This window comes from Sphaerodactylus townsendi, linkage group LG08, assembly GCF_021028975.2.
Source record: "Sphaerodactylus townsendi isolate TG3544 linkage group LG08, MPM_Stown_v2.3, whole genome shotgun sequence".
Taxonomy (NCBI): domain Eukaryota; kingdom Metazoa; phylum Chordata; class Lepidosauria; order Squamata; family Sphaerodactylidae; genus Sphaerodactylus; species Sphaerodactylus townsendi.
In genome coordinates, this window is record NC_059432.1 from 68,386,581 (window position 1) to 68,400,563 (window position 13,983).

A 13,983-nucleotide genomic window follows, 5' to 3' on the forward strand; every position below is an offset into this window, starting at 1 on the left:
ACAGCCCCTACGATATGCAGGAGAGCATCAAGAAAGAGGTCAAGGGGGATCTGGAATGTGTGTTCTGTAACCTTGGTAAGTAAATGTGAAGGTGGCTGGTCTGAATGCCCAAATGCAGAGGGCCGAGGGGCAGGAATCGCTGACCTGTCCCTGCTTTGGTGTGACAGAGGCCGGCTGCTCATCTCTGCACGGCTGTGGTTGACCCAAAGGGGCTTTCCCTGCAAAGGCCAAACTTACTCATACTTCAAAACTCACCAGAAGTTTGTGTCTTGCTGGATCACACCCGGGACCACTGAAACACTCGCTGGCCGTCAGCTTAAGATCTCCAAAACAAACACTGGGGGGAGCCATGAAATTGTGTTTGAGCAGAAGACAGGTTAGATGTGTCGGCTAGGAGGGGGGTTGGGCTAAAAGCATGTGGATCTTCATAGCAGCAGAAGAATTTGACACAATCTGAATTCTTCTGACTTTTGGAACACTGGTACAGGTTACCTCAAAGAACAGCCCCCTCCCTTCATTTTGGCAGTTCTACATGTTTTTCAGTCACTACTCAAAAGGAAATCTTTATTTCAGACTGACTGGTTCCACAAAAGAAAACCATATTTCCAGGTCCCTTCTGCACTAGAATATCTCCATGAAGCCTGCTATTGAGAGGCTCCTTGTAAGACCCGTAAGCTGTTTCAGCACTTCTGTGGACCCCAGAATTTTTTACACTTTACAAAACCTCAACACTTTTCTCACCGTCTTGAACACGTAATTCAAGGTGAGAGGGATCTGTTAAAAACAGACATATGGCTTTGCTTTCTCAAGGCAAATTCTAAACTGCTTCAGAGGCCGCTGCTCATGCAAAATAGACACAACTCCCAAGCACATTAGTATCATCCCAGCATTTTGTATTATTCCAGACATCGGCTATGGGCAATGTCAGAATTTATGGACTTCCCATATCTAGCCATTGTCTCCAATTGCTTCCCACTGAAAGAAAGCTATGATCATCAGAATATATGAGGAACTAAAATCACACAGGGTCACTTTTGTGTTTTTTACTAATTCAAGGAGGTATTTATGGGATTTTTTCTATCATTTTACTTCAATTTCTTTTGACCTATTGCTTTATCAGCCCCCTTTCCCATCTATGCTTTAATATGCACAAAGTCAGGCCTCTCAGCACCAGTCCCTCTATTCACTCCCCCTTTTTTCTCTGTTCCAGAGCATTGTCTGTTCTACCAGCGTGACCAGAAGTCACTTTAGGAAAGCTATTTTGAAGGTTTGGTTAGATTACAAAAGGAAAAATATTGTGCAAACTCCCAACTGGATCTCTCCGCACGAAGCTCTTATGTTAAAGCCAGGTATTCAAGACAGATACTTAAAATATAAAGATCTCACTTATTGGGATAATTCTACCTGTAAACTAAAGGAAAGACATGAAATCATAGTTCATAAGCAACAATGTCAATGGTTCCTTTATTGCCAGCTGAAAGAAAAAATTCGTCAAGACTTTAAAAGAGGTTTTGAAAGAAAAGACTCAGAGCTATGGTCATCATTATGTAAAGGGAATTTATTAATGATTAGGAAGACTTATAAATTGTTACTGGATAGAGATACAGAAGAAGAAATTGTTAAAGAATCTATGGTGAAATGGTCTCAAGATTTGGGGAAAACAATTGATTTAGATAAATGGTCAAGAGTTTGCACCAAAAATTTAAAATTTACTTTATGTTCAAATTTAAAAGAGAACTATTTTAAAATGTTATATCGGTGGTATCTCTATCCCAGTAAGTTGGCCAAAATGTACAAAGATTCTTTGAAGATTTGTTGGAAATGTCATAATGCCAAAGGTACCTTTTTCCACTTATGGTGGAATTGTAAAGGAGCAAAAATCTACTGGCAGGGGGTATATGACTTGATTATAAATATTTTGGGTTATCAGATAAATTTTTTACCAGAATGATTCCTACTAAATATTCTTGACAAGGATATAAGAAAGAACATGAAATATTATTTTTGTATATGACAACGGCTGCCAGAATTGTTTATGCAAAAGACTGGAAAATGCCACATATGGAACTGAACAAGTGGCTTTCTAAAATGCTAGAGTTTTTAGTTATTGATAAACTTTCAACTCTCAAAAAACAACAGAACTTGGAAACTTTCAGGAGAAATTGGAATCCTTTGGTGTTTTTTTTCAGAAAGCAGCAATACCATTTAGAGAATTGTAATTTATAATAGGTATTGGTGTATTAACTTACAAAATTGTATTTTGTTTCCTCCATTTAGATGTACTTATTAAGTTAGAATGTGATATCAGATGAAAAGTTCTTCTACGCCGAAAAAAAATACTTTTGAGTTATTTTTGTTGTTGTGAAGATTGTCATGATTACTTTGATTGTTGGTTGCTTATTGCTGCAATTTAAATTGCAATAAGAAATTTCATGGATGTAACAAATTGCATATTATTGTGTATATATATAATTGGCCATGCTGGCAGGGGCTGATGGGAATTGTAGCCCATAACATCTGGAGTGCCAAAGGTTCGCCACCACGGATATAGACTGTAAGATGGTTAAGGTTAGAATGTTTCTTTTTTGAGTTTAGAGATATGTAAATCTAGCTGGAAGTCCTTCCTTTATGTTTCTTTTCTTCTTTCTTTCTTTCCTTCTGTTCTCTTGGGATCTCATTTGCTTAATTGCTTATAAATGATTGTATTATGAATTGTACGATAATGAACTACCAATAAACTTTAAATCTTAAAAAAGAAAGAATTACTTTGCCACTGCATCAGGGTCTTATTACAATGGCACTTTAGCAAATCTATGTCCCAAGAGTTTCAATGATATATCACTACTATAAATGTTACAATTATTGTCTACTGCAGCAAAACACCAAAATTGTCTTGTGGTACTTTAAAGACTAACAGGTTTATTACTGGATACAACAGATTTTTACACCTGATTTTGGCCACAGTAAATCAGTTCCTCTTTAAGGTGTAACGAGCCTATTTATTGGTTTTTCATGAGAGGCTCACAAGTGGACCCAGGATCACACCCTGCTCATAAACACCTTTGCCAGCATGGTTACCTGTATGGCTGATATATCCCATCTGATAACACTGAGCAGTACTACATGTCTGTATGCCATAAGGGTTTTTTTCCAGCAAGGGGAAGAAACATGACATGGACTCGTTATCTTTGTTATTTGGCCCTGGGACAAAGTACATACTTACTGACCAAATGGCTTAATGTTTTTGGGAGAAAAGTTGTACATATGAGAATTGAAACATATGAACAGGAGGCAAAGAATGTATGAAAGCAACTTTGGCAGGTTCTGGGCCTGTTCACGGATGCACATTTATCACACATTCACTGTAGCATCAAATGAGGATGCGTGCGCATGAATGAACCATTTAATCACTGTAAATGGAACTTTCACATCATCCAATGTTAACTCAAACACATTGTTTAATAGAGACAGTTCATATCCAGCTAAGACCCATCAAACAATGTACATACGTCTGTGAACCATGGATCCATAAATCCCCATTCTGACAATATTATACATCTTACTATACATCAGAAACATTTACCCATTTAAAACATTAGTATTTAGGGAGGACATGCATACTGCTGAATTTTTCAGATCTTTTAATTTCTTTTTTTAATGGGACATGTGCATTTGTGTTTCTGCCCAAGTCATCCATCAGATTGTGTAACATGGGCATATACCAGCATGCATATGGTATGTTTGGATCTGAACCTATCTATTTAAAAAAGAACTAGAAGGCAAGAAAACAGGACTTTGCTTAGTGCTGAACAGGAAACAAAAATGTACACAACCTACTATTACAGTCTCTTCCAAGGCTTTAAAAATAATATCTTCTGTGCAATGGGTATTACAACACTACATCCATCTGCTTTTCCAAACATCATAATGCACTCATTTGGAATTCATAGCCTTTATGCACTCCCATTCTATGTTATGTTTCATTGCTGATGCATATTGAAATCTCATGTGTCTGATCACAAATTCTACTTCGTCACATTGCTTTTCGCCACCAATGATATTTGCTAATGCAAAAAATATACAAATAGTTGTCATCACGTTTATACCTAAAGCCACTGGGTAAATTCCCTGATCTTTCTCTTCTTTCCACATAAATGAATTTTCTCAGAACTGCACAAGTCTCTTATGAGCTAGGCATTTGAAAGGGCAGGCTAAGCAATTTTTCTCCTCTGTAAACACCTAGTCGTGAAAGGTGCCAAAACCCTTCAAATCTCACAAAGTTGTGAATTGTTGTTTCTTAAAATCAAACATGAATTACTGAGCTTTTTTGCAATAAACTAGAGCTCTTCTGAATGACAGGACCAATTATATTTTCACAATGGGTGTATGTGTGCAGTCTACTGTGATAGAGTCACAGTCAGAAGTCGACTGTAAGCCCCAAAATCATCCTATATTATGCCACAAAGGTCAAAGATAACATTCTCCTTTTACTAACCATCTGATTGGTTATCATTTTTTTCTGAGTGAACCACAACCTTCCAGATATGGAGACAGTGGGGCCGGAATGGACAACATGAATACTTTTTGCAGAGGAAACTGCATTTTCTCTTTTAGCAGGCCTCTAGACATTACCAGGGTAAAAAAAGAAGCATCCAGATCAATATGAGGGCTGCAAGTGACTGAGAATGAACTATCTTTCCAGATAGCTTGATTCTATGGTAAAGTTGACCTCAAGTAAATTAACTGATTAATGTGCATTTCCAAGTTACTTCTTCTGCCTTCCTCTACTGCGCTATGGCCTTTTAATATCTAGCACTTTTACCTTGTGAATGTACCAATATAGGCCTAAACAAACCACATCTTAACCTTCTCAGTAAGCTAAAAGCCAAGTTCTACAGGTGTCATTGCTTTGGTGCTGTTGCTGTACATTTATGGAGCCCAACGTAATATCTACATCAACTTCCAATTGATCAGGTCATTTTAAGACCTCCTCAAACTCATTTCAGCTTCAACAAAAGCAATTCCTCTAGCAATTCATATATGAAGTTAGCAGTTTTCATATTTGTCAAAAGTCTCATAGAACCCTGGTCTGACTTTTCTGATGCTCATACGAAGATGCTGACATTCATGAGGGACTGACTCGTCATAGCTAGTTGAAGTTGCAGTCCCAGTAATCCAGCCAGAAGATAAGCGCTTCCTTTTTGCCTTATGTGAAAAGTCTCCAGCTCCCTTGCTGCGTTCAAGAGAAGAGTCATCTTTATTCCTACTGGTGACTTCTTCATCTGGCAGTTCATCTCTACCAGAGGCCATTCCTTTACGCTTACAAGTTTCTTTCTCCTCTTCTGCAATCTTCCTGAAATGCTCCAGTGACTGTACTTTTCTCCGGCTTTCTAATGTTTCTGTTTGTTTCTTGTCCATGAAGTCCTCAAAGTACATTTTTCTTTCACTTCTCTGATCTTCAAGAAATTTCCACTCAATGTCTGTCATCTTCACACCACTGTATTGTTCCAGTTTCTCTCTTGTAACTGTATCTGTACAAAATATATCAAAAAGCTGTTCCGAGCTCCGGTTGAAGTCATCCGCTTTCTGTATAAACAGCTCATTTTTTCTTCGCTTTCTAGACTGATACAACTTGGAGAATTCCTCATATACCTTAAGTATATGGTTTTTTATGCTATGTGTTGCTATGGTGTACAAATTGCAAAATAACCAGTGTTCTTGCAAAAGTTCAGCAAGCAATTGGGCAGCATCTTCTTTGGATCGCTGCGCCTGCCCAGCCCTTTTAGGGTGCAGCAAATATAACATATTTTGAATGACATCCTTCTTTGTAGGCAGAATTCCTTGTGCAAATTCTGATGATTCCACATAATCAACAGTTCCCAGAGTTTTCTTCGCTTTTGCTTTAGTATCTAAAGCTGCCATTGTTTCTTTCCAGATTCACTTCACCTGAAAAACTACAATAAAAAAGATATATATTTGAATCAGAACATTCATAACAACAAAAATACAAAAGCTTTTTGAAGCTACTAACCATCTAGGCCTGACATCAAAAGACTTTATGCTATAATACTATAAAGGACTTCAACATCTGTAATCAAATATTTTCTACACACCTTTTTCTGAACACCAATCTTTCTGAACACTAGCCTCAGATAAATTAATATAATAATCTGCAAAATTAAACTGTCCTATAGAGCAGTGTAGAGTATCAATAAGACTCTCATTACCTGTAACCTACATTTCCTCCAATCTTTCTGCTGGTTTTTATTCCCAGCAGAGAATGTGTCTAGGATACAGTCTAGTGACAACAAGAATCACTACACACTGGTCACATTTTATTTATCACAGAAAGTAATTCCATGTTTTGGAAAACACCACCCTCACTCATAAGTTTTGTTTCATGTTACATATATACTATGGCTTCAACATGAAGTCTATATTCCAGCAAAGGTCCAGGGTTTCCCTATACTACAACAGCACTTATCTTATTGTCAGTGCATCAGAGACACCTGAGATCATATATTAATGAGCAGTCCAATAATTGTATTCTGAACACTAAAAATGAATAGCATGGTGGCAAACCTTTCTTCAAATAATATGTTGCCGCATTTCCAGGGTCTCTGGGGATCTGGAAATCTTGTCTTCCCAGTAATATCTCCCACTGTTTTAAAGCCACTAAATTTCAGTTATCTGTGCTGAAACGCCAAACACTTTCTCAATATGAACATGTTCATGCATAATCCTATTGGCAAGACTGTCAGATTTAATCTCCAGAGCGTACTTAGACAGAATTTTCTAAAATATTTTAGCGACAGGTAAAGAAAACCTTAGACTGACTGCAGAATGGAAACATCCAAGAAAATAGCATCAGGTAGCATATACAGAATCCCATTTCCAAATTTGGTTGTCTACTTTGTCTGCTTTTAAAACACTGGGATACTGTCAAAAGATTCTCAAGCACACAATCGTAAACTTTCACAGCTTAATTGTCAAACTCAGCTGTGGAGACTTCAAGAACGGTACAGAAATTCTGAAATCCCATCCTTTTAAGCATATCTGAATGCAACGACAGACCAAGAATCGCGTTTTCCTAGCATCTAACAAAATCGGTTTATAGAGGTCATCAGGGGAACTACAATATGACTCTAAAAGCGTGTGTGTGGTGTGGGGGGGGCGGGTAAAAGAGGGAAAGATAGCTGGGAAAACGTTACTACGGAAACAGAGATCTAAAATCGCTGATCTGACAGGAAACCCTAAAAAAAAACGCGTGCACAGAAGTGCCACTCAATATGCCTTAGGCACGGTGGGCACAGCGATCGATCCTGCAAGTCCACCGACCTTAATCTCCACTTTAGAAAATAAGGCCACAAAACAACCCAGCAGGCAAAAACAACACAGGCTCCGTAAGGAGGATTGGGGGTGGGTGGGTGGGGCGCCGTCCAGAGTCCCTCCCCACCCCCAGGCCAGGCCGCCAGAAGTCCAGGCTTCACACGTCCCTAGTAAGCCGGCCAGAAGCGATGCATCTGGCTTGGCCAGCTGTAATCCCGCCTTCTCCTTCGCCCCAAGACCTGCCTTAGAGCCTCGAAACTAACCGAATCAGGTAGGGCGCCAGTCGCCTCCCGCCTGCGGCCCATCCGCCACCATCTTTGTGATCGTGAAGGAGCGCTACGCAGTGGGGAAAGGGAAATGGTCGCTCGATCAGCCATTTTGAAGAAGGGCACCTCTCATACCTGGCAGCGTGAGCTCCTCTATCCCAGCGTCTCTATGACCTAACGCGTGAGTCTCAGTCACAAACGGTTTCTAAAAATCCGGGTGTTGGCAACTTGTCTTTCGTTCTCACTCTATATCTGAGGCGAAAAGTGGACCCAAGGGAATCTTTGAGTAAGGACGAAAAATAAGGGCACAACCGGGAAATAACAACGCTCAATCGCTGTCAGGTAACGTTTACAGGTAGAAGAAGACCTTAGAATACAGGAAGAAAACCTGATTCTATAGGGGGGCGGGTTCAGCACATTCCTTCGGCGGAACCGATTGGTCTTTAGCTCGAAGCTGATTGGTCGTTGAGCCGCAACAGTCATAACGAGACGTTACCAATCTCTTGGGCGAACGCTAATGCTTCCAAATACCGAGCGCCACAACGGGCTCCGTTCTTTCCGGGGTCGTGGTCGGATTACCAACCAGATTCGGAGTAGGAAAGAACAAACACGCGACGGCCAGTCTAGGAACTGCGGTTTACTATACCTGCTGTGTTAATCCCTGTATTTCGCGCTGTCGGAATATGATTGGACTGCTGTAAGAGAAAAAAATGTAATAGTGGCCAATAGCTGTAGAGTGAGTTGTAGGGCGCGGATTGGTTTTTTTCGTTTGAGTGATTGAGCCTTAGTAGCCAATGGCGGCGATCTGAGGTCTGCATGAGGATGGCCTTGGTACCTAAAGCTCCGTCTATCGTAGTCTGCTTTTACGGCAAACGTCAGGATTGGCGAGTGTGGAAATTCGCTGGGTGGACCGACTGGCGGGCACGAAGTTGATTGGCGGTCCCTGTTGTTTATTTGTAGCCTCTGTTCCTCAGAGTCCTCTGAGCTCCCTGGCGAGCACGGAGGTCGTTTGGCTGTTGTGACTCATAAACCAGCTAGCTTCCATTTTATTTTACCCAGAACCAGTCGCCCCTTCCTTCATTTGTAGCCCAAGTATTTTCTCTCCCTCCCGAGAAGAGAAGCGGTGATGGCTCCCCCAGAAATGCACCCTGATGCTAGAGGGGCGTCTCTACATTCAGTTTTCTCTGCCCAGTAGATGATCTTTGCAACAATCCTGAAAAAACCCTCAGCTTCCACCGAATCATAAATAGACTAATTTTAGAGGTTAAATGTAGCAAGATGGCTGGAATGTCTTTATTACGATTATGTGTTCCTTAAGTGTGGATTTCGACTTCTCAGCTAGGAGGTGTTTCATTCCACCCCCAGTCTTTTTGCTCCCTTCATCGTGGTTGAAAAGATATCCCCTGAGGTTTGAGGCTCTGAGAAAAGATGGATTGTACTGGAGCAGAATCCTGTTAGTCACCTTCCAATCTCGCCATCTGCAGATAATGATGGTTGTGTTCCTGTTGTTTCAACAGCAGTAGTCCATGGTGCTGCATACTCAGTGGATGGGAATCCTCATCAGGGGCCATTTCTGTCCACTGAAGAGATGGGGAGGGAGACACCAGGGGACTATTCAGACAGTTGGTCCTCCCCCTATCCCCAAACCTGTTTACTCAGGATTTAGAAGGCATCCCTTGAAAAGCAGCCTTCTGTTACAGCTGAGTGGTCATTTACAGATAACTGCCAATTTACTGATAATCATGGGTTTCTCCAGAAAAGGGTGGAAAGTTGTGCTGCTGGATTTTGTAAGTAGTTCTGTAGAATCATGAAACAGCATTTCTGAAGTCAGTTCAGTAAGCCTTGCCTTCTCTCTGGCTAAGTGAGAGTTAAGTCATCTGTACAAGTTTAAAGGCATTTAACAATACATTACTTTTTTTTAAAGGAAGTTCTTGAATCATGGAGAAAGTTCAAGCCAAGAGGGTGTTAGTTAACAATGGAAAGGAGATCTGTGAGGAAATTGGCTGTCCTGGAGAAGGAAAGATGTCATCAAGCAGGTCTGTGGCTTGCCTGATTACTTTAGTGGCGGGGGCTGTTTTTCATAATGCGAAGTGCCAAGGTACTCTTACTTAAGCTGTGATTTAATACAGTAATCTGTCCAGTTGGATTTGGTGGAAATTTCTCCTGTGAAAATAAGCAAAGGATCAGGTTGCAAATCTCATGTGGAGATGTCCAGAAACAGTAAGATTATTAGTTAATTTTGCAAGTATGATAACAAGAGCCACAAAGAGTCTGGGGGGTGTCAAATTCATCCATGTTTCAGATGAAATGCTTGTCAGAGCTGATGTCACATTCATTAGTGTTGGAAATTTCAGAATGCTATTGCCAGCTGTTTAAATGTTGTTGCAATAGTTGTTCCAGGAGGCACTTTGTAAAAGCAGCAATTTTCACTTCCACAACCAATACATTATCTTCTACCTGAATAATGATAGTATTCGTACATCTAATTTCTGCTGCTTTGGTAATAACTTTCCTGTTTCATTTTCTGCAGCAAGATTTACATGGATTACAATGCAACTACTCCTCTGGCAACTGAGGTGATTCAGACAGTTTTTGAAGCCATGCAAGAAGCATGGGGCAATCCTAGCAGTTCCTATATAGCAGGTGAGAGCCAGCACACTATGAGAGATCTTGTTTTGCATTGAATGGGTCTTCAGCTGAAGCTCACTCCTTTGTTCAAGTCACTGGCAGTAGGGATTGTCAAGTGACCTGTGCAAGAACAGAGAAATACTTCAGTTGCTGAAGTAATCCAGATGTTCTTCCTCAAAGGAGCTCAGCTATTGCAGGAACATCACATTTTCCCATGACAGTTCACAGAGCAATCGGCTAATGGAAAAACATGGTGTTTTTTAGTGTGAAATTACAATTGACCTCAGTGCATTTAGAAGGGTATAACTCTGCTCAGGATTACATTGCTAGTCATGTTCATTCAGTTCGTACACCCTGGATGTTTTTCCATTGTCTGTTTTAGCTAATACATTACTTGGGTACAGTAACCTATTGTATAAATCATCAAGGCACTGACTATTGCTCTATATTAATGGCAATGAAGGAATAAGTTCCTTCATTCTTACTGGATTCTGTGCATTTATTAAAGAAACAGAGATTGGTTATGTATTTATTTTAAACTGTTTTGAGCACTCCTGCACCATAACACTGATTTGAAAGAGAGCTAGCTAATACAAAAACAACCTAATTTTACTGATCGTATCGAGAAGTTCTGATCTGCTATTGAGTGTATAACTCAGTCGTATTAATGTCATTGGATACATTCTGGCATAAGTGATGTGAGAGTCATAGGTCAGATTATTTTCAGTTTTATCCAGATCTTCAAGTTATTGTGATAAAATGGCCTTCTTCTGATAATTTTCTTTCTCAACTATCCAATTTTTATCACTTATTGGAACACATGCTTGTGTCAAGACCACAGAGCCAAACTTCTGGATTTTTCCCTCCTATAAAATATTTGTGTTGTATTGGAATAATATTTGCACAGGCATGATGACCTTTCAGTATTGCTATCTTTTGAAGCCTTTTGTTTTCTTAATTATCTGTAAGCTAATTTTTGGGCCTTGATACTACAGGTCAAAGGGCTAAAGAGATCATCAGTGAAGCTCGTCAAAGTCTGGCTAGAATGGTAGGAGGGCAACCCCAAGACATCATCTTCACTTCTGGTGGAACAGAGGTGAGATTGAGGAGTTATTAGCTCTGTGCTGACTTGGAGGAGAGGCCAAAAGAGCAATCCATAACACATAAGCTGGTTTTCTGACATTAGAGCTAGTGTGATCTACACATTTTGGCCTAGTCATTCTTTTAACTTCACCTTCCCCACATGGTTGTTGTGAGAATACAGTGGAGGAAAGAAGAACTATGTATATCAACTTGAGCACCTCAGCGGAAGGTGGAATAAAAATATAGACTTTATTTGTAATTTCAGGTTAAACTGAAAAACATCAGTCAGATCAAAAGAAAAGTTAGGCCTCTTATGCAGAACAGGTATTGCTTTTATTTAAATCAGGTGACTCACCATATATTAATTTTTTTAGAGGATAGCTATGTTGGGCTACAGTAGACCAGCTAGATTCAAGTCCAGTAGCACCTTGCAGCACCTTGCAAATTGATTGTGTTACACCAAATAATGGTAGATCTGTTTCTAAGACTGAATCTGGAGTTCATTTGATTGATAGACTAGTGCATTGCCTTCCAAGGACTACATCTTAAAAATTGGATTTTTGTGTTGTGGAGAAACTAATAGGTGACTCTGGTATTTGTATCCTCTCCTTTTCTGCAGGCAAATAACTTGGTGATCCACACTGCAGTGAAGTATTTTAGAGAAAGCAACAAGCAGAGGTATGATGAGCATGGCAGTCCAAAGAAAACTCTGGAGATGTATCCACATTTAATTACATCTTGCATTGAACATGACTCAGTCCTCCTACCTGTGAAGCACTTGATGAAAGAACATGAGGCTGGTGAGCATCAGCCACTGTAGAGGATGGTCAAGGATCACAGATTAATGATGCTTCTTATAGCCATTTTACTTTGAACTTCTCTTGATCAGCAGTTACAGCTTTACAGTTCTCAAAGAGGTGTACGAAATTAAATAAAAATGTAATAAAGCAGCAAAAGCCAGCAAGATAAACTTATTAAGAGTGATGCCTGCCTAAAATTTCAGCCCCCCCAAAATGACAGACACACATTAAACGTGAAAGGCAAGGACAGTCTTTGAGTCCTGTTGAAATGGCCACTGTCCAAGATCTGCTGGAGCACAGCTGGTGGTAGATTTCATAGAGCATTGGTGATCACCACATTAGTTCGACACCGAATCCCTAAATGATCCTTCGGGCCAGATTTTAATGATCAGAAAGCTGCATGTAGGAGAAAGTGCACCTTCCGCTAACACAAGTGAAAATTGAAAAAGGCATGATAAGCATATGGTTAATTTCCAGTCTAAAGGAATTTCCACTTAAGGAATATTTCTCCCTAAAATATTCTTACTGAAGACAAATTCATTGAGCTGTGGCATTAACTTGTTTGAACCCTGATTTGCAGAAGCCACTTTAGTCCCAGTGTCCAAAGCAACTGGCCAGGTGGAAGTAGATGATGTCATTGCTGCAATCCGTCCAACCACATGTTTGGTTTCTGTTATGCTGGCCAATAATGAGACTGGAGTTATCATGGTGAGTTGGTCTTTTAGTTAGTATCATCCACATGTTCAAAGAAAAGGGGTCCATCTTTCTGTATGCGACAATGAAACTTAGAGAACAGTTCTAAGCCCATCCAGTCAGAATCCTCTGTCCAGTTAAGACAGAACTCTGTCGAATATGCATTGGAGAAATTTCACTGGTCTTTTTCTGTCTTTCTCACTGTTCTTCTGCATTAACTCTTTTTCTCATTATTCCTTTTCATGCTATGACATTAACTAGGCAAGTATTCTGTAGTTTTTTCAGTCAGCCTTATATTAGTTTTTCAGCAGCTAAATATATTAAAGTACGCACACAAAATAAAACAGAAACATGGTAGAAAAACAGAAAATAGTAGGCACAGTATCAGATCAAGATAAAACTTAAAAATCTAAATGTCTTCAATTATTAGGTCAAATCTTATTATGAATCCAGATGATAATTGAAAGCTGAAAGACTCCATGGCTATAGGAAGCTATAATGTGCAAAGTAGCCCTAAGTGGTCATTTCTCTGTGTAAAATATTCTACAGTGGAATCAAATACCAGCCAGTAGTGTTATCTAGGATGGAGTTGCAGTCTCTCAATAATGTGGGGAAAATTATCTCAGAGCAGACTGCTTTTTAATATTGCAAGAGGCTGGGTAGGGAATCTTTAATACCAGTGTATACAAAGCTCAGCTCTTGGAAGAAAATCCACAGAGGGGAATATAGGCAAATTTGACAATCTTTATTGTAGGGATAAGAGGTTCACAAGCACTTGATTTAATGCAATAAACACAGAGTTCCTAAGATATAAATAAGTTGGAAAATAGGTTTGGAATAGAAAGGGGGATGGATGGATGGATGGATGGATGGATGGATGGATGGATGGATGGATGGATGGATGGATGGATGGATGGATGGATGGATGGATGGATGGATGGATGGGTGGGTGGATGGATGGATGGATGGATGGATGGATGGATGGATGGATGGATGGATGGATGGATGGATGGATGGATGGATGGATGGATCCTGATTGTGACTTGAAGAATATCCAGGGTTCAGAACCAAACGGCCAGCATCTGATTCCAGTGGGCAACACATTGGGCACAGTGACAAAGACGGAAAGGTGTCTGTGGCACTGGGCAGTTGACCCTTTTGAGGGTAGAATTTTTATAGGGTGA

General features: G+C 40.0%; 2 protein-coding genes across 13 annotated transcripts in view; one reads left to right on the plus strand and one right to left on the minus strand.

Annotated features, from left to right (window-relative positions):
* Positions 1-3,389: 3,389 nt before the first annotated feature.
* On the minus strand, positions 3,390-8,295 carry LOC125437540. 5 transcript variants are annotated; one of them, XM_048505191.1, is made up of 2 exons: positions 8,242-8,295; positions 3,390-5,954 (listed from the first exon to the last, which is right to left on the minus strand). In XM_048505191.1, exon 2 carries the CDS (start codon positions 5,920-5,922, stop codon positions 5,047-5,049), a length of 876 nt encoding a protein of 291 aa, XP_048361148.1. In that variant the 5' UTR covers positions 5,923-5,954; positions 8,242-8,295; the 3' UTR covers positions 3,390-5,046. The 5 variants fall into 5 exon arrangements, with proteins under 5 accessions (XP_048361148.1, XP_048361146.1, XP_048361145.1 ...); XM_048505189.1 differs by lacking the exon at positions 8,242-8,295 and adding an exon at positions 8,092-8,179; XM_048505188.1 differs by lacking the exon at positions 8,242-8,295 and adding an exon at positions 7,731-7,870.
* SCLY (selenocysteine lyase) overlaps positions 7,646-13,983 on the plus strand; it is a 31,693-nt gene continuing 25,355 nt past the window's right edge. For 4 of the 8 annotated variants that reach the window (XR_007245231.1, XM_048505184.1, XM_048505178.1 and 1 more), the window contains exons 1-6: positions 7,802-7,937; positions 9,520-9,631; positions 10,126-10,238; positions 11,219-11,319; positions 11,926-12,106; positions 12,687-12,814. Coding sequence is in view for 7 of the 8 variants with exons in the window: in XM_048505184.1 (XP_048361141.1) it covers positions 9,534-9,631; positions 10,126-10,238; positions 11,219-11,319; positions 11,926-12,106; positions 12,687-12,814 (621 nt within the window). In the remaining variant the exon portion in view is untranslated. Of the gene's footprint in view, positions 7,777-7,801; positions 7,938-8,093; positions 8,308-9,519; positions 9,632-10,125; positions 10,239-11,218; positions 11,320-11,925; positions 12,107-12,686; positions 12,815-13,983 lie in introns of those variants that run through there. The other 4 variants (XM_048505181.1, XM_048505182.1, XM_048505180.1 and 1 more) reach the window with 4 other exon arrangements.